Genomic DNA, 6044 nt, shown 5'->3' with positions numbered 1-6044 from the left:
TCTGATGTTTGTTTGCATGTATACACTTGCGAATGCGCTGGTGGTTGTGATTTGAAGGAAATTTGAATTTGAAGGAAATTTGAATTTGAAGGAAATTTGAATTTGAAGGAAATTCGAATTTGAAGGAATTCGAATACTTATTGAGGGTGCAGCGGTGTCGCAGGTGGTGAATGGACAGATTACACATTTGGGTACAATAGTGCTGGCCCTGCATCGTATTGTATTGACCTATCGCAACACGCTCTAAGAGAGGCACCTAGCTGCGCCGCGCCTGCATATGTGGCATGGTGTTGCTTTTGGCAAAAGCAGGTGGTGCTCTGATGTAGTTAAAAGCTCAGCTCGTGGGGTGGGGGGAAATCGACGGGCAATGACGAGAGAGATGGAAGAAAGCCATCTCCCAAAGCATATATGATCTTTACAGCGCATGTGTCCTGTCGAATATAACCACGCCGGACTTCACATTGCGCCTACCGCTAACAACAACAACAACAGCAACAACAGGACGTAGAGCCGCGCGCCCGTCCCTGCGCTGTGTTTCGGCCCCCGGTCAGGGCCCCCGGTACTCTCGGTCCTTTCCCGGGCGAGCCGCCCCCCACAGTGTAACACCCCATCAACAGCAACAACGACGACGATATAACTATGAGAACAGCAATGCGGCAAGCAGGTCTTCAACTACAATGAACGGATCCTCCCCGGTGGTGAAGTTCAATGCTACGGTGACGTTTGGCCGTTCCACTATACGCGTGTGTGTGTGTGTGTGTGTGTGTGTGTGTGTGTGTGTGTGTGTGTGTGTGTGTGTGTGTGTGTGTGCGTGCGTGTGCGTGCGTGCGTGCGTGCGTGTGTGTGTGTGTGTGCACACCACAACCCCATCACCACTATACCATAAAGAAGCGGTAAAGTGTACCTAAACTAAACAGTGCTCCCCCGAACTAAAACCCCGCGCGCCAGTTCTGGTACTCCAGGAAACCAATGAAGGCATGTTCGGATCATCTCGGAACGTATAAAGAAGCTACTGCAACGTACGGCATCGTACGGAAGACGCCCGCACTCATTTTATGCGTTTGGGTTGGGGGCTGTATGTAGTGGGAGCCCCGGAGCTGCTGCCTGCTGCCTGAACTGCGAGAGCTGTGATCCACTTTTCCGCAGAATACTTGGGAGGGCATACAACATACGTACATACATACATATATATACTGCTGTTCTCTTCAGCCTGACGATTCAGTTTGAGAGAAAAGAAAGAAGTTGACTAAAAAAACGCCGCGTCGGTATGCTTTGTCGTGTCGTGTTGCGTTGGTGGAGAACAGCCGAGGACCCCTTGACACTGCTACGTTCACTGCTACGTTCACTGCTACGTTCACTGCTACGTTACGTTACGTTACTGGTATTCGGAGAAGTATACTGAGAGAAGAGAACTAGGGACACCACACCCCAGCTAGCAACACACACCACACCACACCACACCACACCACACCACACCACACACACACCACACCATACCGTGTGACGTACGAGGGTGTATGCGCGTCGAGTAATACAACGCATACCCATCCTGCCGCTTCACCTCCCCGCATGAGTCCCCTCCCCCTCTCCCCCACCTCCCCCTCCACCCTCTCTCCCTCCCCCCCCCTCCTCCTCCCCCTCCCCCCTCTCTCCCTCCTCCCCCCTCCCCCTCCACCCCCCTCCGATGTCATCTGGCCAGGGCTGCAGGATCACGGCAGAAGGCCCTATCCGATATCAAGTCCGGAACCGGCAGCACCTTCCCAGCGGGACGGGGGGCGGGTGTGGGCCCGCCGGGGTCTGGATTGAGCTGGTTGCACTGGTGGGTGATGGTGTGGCATTGTGGTGATGGTGGGTGCGCTTTGGGGCTCTTCAGCTCTTCCACTGCATGATGTCCGCCTGTCCTTGAACTTCCAACAACAACAGTAACAACAACAACAACAACAAAAACAACAGCAGCAGCAAATGCCACCACAGCAAACGCCTCACTGCAACGGCAATGGCACCAAGCACCACTCAGCAATGTCCCCAGTAGGCGCCCACCCCCACCCCCACACCCCACACCCTACGACCGCATATCGTTGCTGCTGCACAAGTGCCGGTGGTGTGTGCGATAGCTTACACACAGCACACAGCAGCACAGTGCACGTGTGAGATGAGAGTCGTGTGTGTGTGACGCAGCTGCCCCACCGAAAGAAAAGGAGAGCCACACACCCCCGGCACCACGTGTTTATGGTGGTGGTGGTGGTGGTGAAAGGAAGAACCCCGGAAGGAAGAACACACCAGTACGACACCAGTACGACCAAATCCAAGGTGCGGTAACCCGCGGTATAACCCTTTCCCCGAAGACGGCCCCACCCCACCCCAAGCAGCAGCACCCCAGCAGCAGCAATGCAGCAGCAGCAACGCCGAGACCACCTTTCCCTGCCGTAAACCGCACGCCGCACACACGTCGTATCAGGAAACTCTCCTGAGGGAATAAGCGACAAGAAAGACCTGAGAAGAAGGCGGGGACGAGATCTGAGGCGCCGCGTGCGGGAGCTGCCCCCGGGGCCCTGAGTGCTTCTCCCGGTACCCGCAACCCCCACCCCAACCCCGTTCGTGGTTCGTCTTTCCCCTCATCCTCCCCCCGGACCACACACACAGAGTGAAACCAACCAGGTGAAAGAGGAGCCGTCACCGGGGTCACCCGGGTGGGGCGGTCCAAACGGTCTGAGGCCCGACATGACCTGGAGGTGGACTCTTTCACGTGAACATGAATATGAGTAAAATGAGTGCAACGTTCTTCCCACGTTATGAATGAATATGTTGTTGTGCAAGAAGAGAGTCCTCGGCCCGCTTTTTCCCCCCTCTATATCCCCTAATTGCCCCCACCCCTCACGCCCCGCCCCGCACCCCCACCCCTCACATGCACAAGCGGAGGGGCGGGGAGGGGAAAAGGCGACCGAAGCCCGCAGCTGCACGCGGTAAGCTCCGCCGCTCTGCCGTCAAAGCGGATGGGACTTCCGGCGCTGCTGGATACTGCGCTACTGCACACTCCCCACCTGCCCCACTCCCCACCTGCCCCACCGCCCCAAGGCACACACCGCCTCAGACGCGCGCGCTTCACCTCCGGTGGGGCCCCCCCACCACCACACACTATCATGTACAGCGGCCCTACTACGTGGTAGAGTCCTAGACTTCCATTGCGATCAGGATCGGGAGGCAACACAACATCACCCACAGGGGACATCGCCCCAGGACTATAGGCTCAAAGCGCTCTGCCGCTTCAAGCTCCCCAAGCCATGTCGTACAACCGTGTGCCGTCGCCAGATCCGTAGGCCCCCCAGCCACTGCAGCTACTGCGCCAATGTCTCAGTTGTGGTGTCCGCGAAGGCGGCCTTCGGCCGCTTCCGTACCACCTCGCCATTCGGCCTACGGGCCTATCCGCCGCCGCCGCCGCCGCTGCCGCCGCTGCGGCGGCTGATGCCGAAAGGGCGGCTTCGCGCGCCGGCCACAAGCAGCGTCGTCGCCGTCACTACTCCTACGGCCCGCAGCCGCTCGTGCATCAGCGCTGCCGCGATTGCCTGGCCGACCCAGCTAGCCACGCCGGCGCCGCTGCCACAGGGGGGTGGCGGCGGCGATGCGTCGGCTGCCCCCAGCGGCAGCGGGTCTTGAGGACTGGCGGATGGGCTCAAATACGCACCCTCTGCTGCCGCCGCCACCTCCGCCACGGCGGCAGCTGCTCGCGACTTCTCGTCACCTTCCCAGGACTGCGGTTGCGGCGAAACCGCCGCCTGCGGTGCCACTGTTCTAGGTGAGTCGCGCGCTTGAACACGGGTTTCCGTTCTGTCCCCCGCCGCCGCCGCTGGCACCATCGTCGCCACCGTCGCCAGCCCCGAACATCCTGGGCGCAACATCCCCTCGGGTTTCACCGTCGCCACCACGGCCGCTGCCGCCGCCGGCCGCACCGCCGCCGGCTGTATTGCAGGCGTCGCGGGGCCACCTCCCGAGCCTGAGGAGCAAACGCCAGCGATGCCGCTGCCGCCGCCGCCGCCGCCGCCGCTGCCTCGGCGCCGCCGTCCCGGTGTCTTGCGGCCCTTGGGTACGGCCCTGGCGGCGGCTGCCCACAGAACTGCCTGCTCCACCTCCTTAGGGCCTAACTTAGTGTACGGCTCCTTCCATGGCTTGGGCACCCAGGACCCCTCCTGTCGACCTTACGGCAATAACCCGGCCCGACCCACACAACCCCACACCTGCTCAGTAGTAAGTATGTATGTACGTAAGTGAGTATGTAAGTATGTATGTATGTGCGCCGTGTGCCACGCCCTGCCGGAATGCTGTGCAAATGAAAGGCAGTGCAACGAAACGGAAGCGAATGTGTCCGTATGTATGTATGTATGTATGTATGTCGCCATGTGCTTGAGAGCGCTTTCATGAGAAGCTTCCGTTTCCCACCCCACCCCACCTATTCCGAAGCGACCAGCGCTCCCGCTTGCTGCGACAGACGAAGCCCGCAAATCTGTACATGGGACGACGACGCACTCCCGATTTTCAATTAAAAAACTACCTACTTGATTTTTTCCCTTAACGCTTTCCCCCCTAACAGCGAGCACTCGGCCCCCCCAGATGAACTCACGGACGTTATGCCAGAGGATGTGGTCGTCCGGACCCCACCACAGGGTAGGGTCGCGGGCGGGCCGCCAGCAAGCCGGCTCGTCAAAGCCCCGGAACACCAGCTGCACCCGGTCGCCCTCCGCATCCACACCCACCACCTCAGCCAGGTACCACAAACCGTTGCAGAGGTCCATGGCCATGGGGGTAGCGCCCAGCCGGTCAGCCAGCGGCGGCGGTGCCGCCAGCGCTGCGCCCAGCCTTGCGGCAGCACCTGCCGGCGCCGTGCCGGACGCGGCGGCAGCGGCGGCGGTGGCGGCCGCGGCGGCGGTGCTGCTGCCGCTGCCATCGGCAGTCGCTGCCGTGGCTGCACGACAGGCCCCGAAGAGTCCGACGCTGGCGCGGGTGGAGGAGGTGAGGGGGAGGGGGGAGAGTCCGATGCCAAGGCCAAGAGGTGTTGGCGCTGGTGGCCGCGGCGGCCGTGGTAGCGACGGAGGCGGTGGCGGCATCACCGGCGGCGCTATAAGCTCTGGGAATCGCACTTCGACTTGCCGGCCACCAGGCCACGGCGACGGCGACAGCAAGCTGGCACAGCCGCTGGCGTCCGCGGCTCCACGCGATTGCAAAGGCGGTCCAGGCCTGGGAACGGCGTCGGCTGGTGGCCGCGGCGCCGAACCACCGCCTCCGCCTCCGCCTCCGTCACCGCCTCCGTCACCGCCGCCGCCTCCGTGACAGGCCGCGGCGGCAGACCCCGGGTCATCTGCAGCTCTGTCCGTCCGTCCGCCTCCCATTTGCAATTCCGGATGCCCTACCGCGTTCCCACCGGCACCACCGTCGTCGTCGCTGACGTAGCCGTCCGGAGGTCGTACCCTGCAAATGGTGCAAAGGTTGCATGGACAGAACTGTGCCACAGCGCGTGGGTGTGCGCCCTCAGCCGAGCAGGAGGGGAGTGTGGCCCCACCTCACGCCCCTCTCCTCCCTCCCCAATGAGGAGAGGTCCTCTCTCCGCCGAGAACGGTTAGGACTCTTACCGATATAACGGCCCCCCAATGAGGAGAGTGCTTCTTCGGGGCGGTCGTTCCTTTCCGTTGGGGTGTACGGTACGGTTAGGTGGCCCCCCTGGCCACTGTCAGGCGTCAGGATCGATATGTAACACACGCATGCAAGCACACACAAACACACACCCGCACCCGCCGAGCTCGGACATGAGAGCACCGAGAAGCTCTTGGCCGCCCTGGCACCTGCTGCCCTCTCCCAACCCCTCACCCCCTCACCCCTCATCTCCCCATCCAACCAGCGACCCACACCCGCACCGGAAGTAGTGGGCGGTGGAGCGCTCGTCCCGCACCACCTCCAGCACCGCCCCGCAGGGGAACTCCACGTTCACCAGCTGCGCCATGAGCCGCTTCCGATGCCACTCGCTGGACACCCAAATGCGGACACAGCCGCCGCCG

At 61.6% G+C, this 6044-nt stretch overlaps 2 protein-coding genes across 2 annotated transcripts in view; one reads left to right on the top strand and one right to left on the bottom strand.

Annotated features, from left to right (window-relative positions):
- Positions 1-677: 677 nt before the first annotated feature.
- On the top strand, positions 678-4266 carry VOLCADRAFT_92657 (uncharacterized protein; the record flags this gene model as incomplete). The annotated part of the gene is made up of 8 exons (XM_002952056.1): positions 678-716; positions 1700-1819; positions 2179-2310; positions 2644-2732; positions 2915-2963; positions 3076-3607; positions 3719-3793; positions 3968-4266. The coding sequence occupies 8 exons, from the start codon at positions 678-680 to the stop codon at positions 4264-4266; spliced, it is 1335 nt and encodes a 444-aa protein (XP_002952102.1).
- Positions 4267-4444: 178 nt separating this feature from the next.
- Positions 4445-6044, bottom strand: part of VOLCADRAFT_92656 (uncharacterized protein) — a gene marked incomplete at both ends in the record, with an annotated part of 9700 nt that continues 8100 nt past the window's right edge. Inside the window, 5 exons of the mRNA XM_002951979.1 lie at positions 4445-4474; positions 4551-4986; positions 5133-5314; positions 5403-5460; positions 5904-6011. Of these exons, the coding sequence (XP_002952025.1) occupies positions 4445-4474; positions 4551-4986; positions 5133-5314; positions 5403-5460; positions 5904-6011 (814 nt within the window). The remainder of the gene's footprint in view (positions 4475-4550; positions 4987-5132; positions 5315-5402; positions 5461-5903; positions 6012-6044) is intronic.

The sequence above is a fragment of the Volvox carteri genome (assembly GCF_000143455.1).
Source record: "Volvox carteri f. nagariensis unplaced genomic scaffold VOLCAscaffold_27, whole genome shotgun sequence".
Taxonomy (NCBI): Eukaryota; Viridiplantae; Chlorophyta; class Chlorophyceae; order Chlamydomonadales; family Volvocaceae; genus Volvox; species Volvox carteri.
Note: the sequence above shows the minus strand (reverse complement) of the source record. Positions and strands in the feature narration are given on the sequence as shown.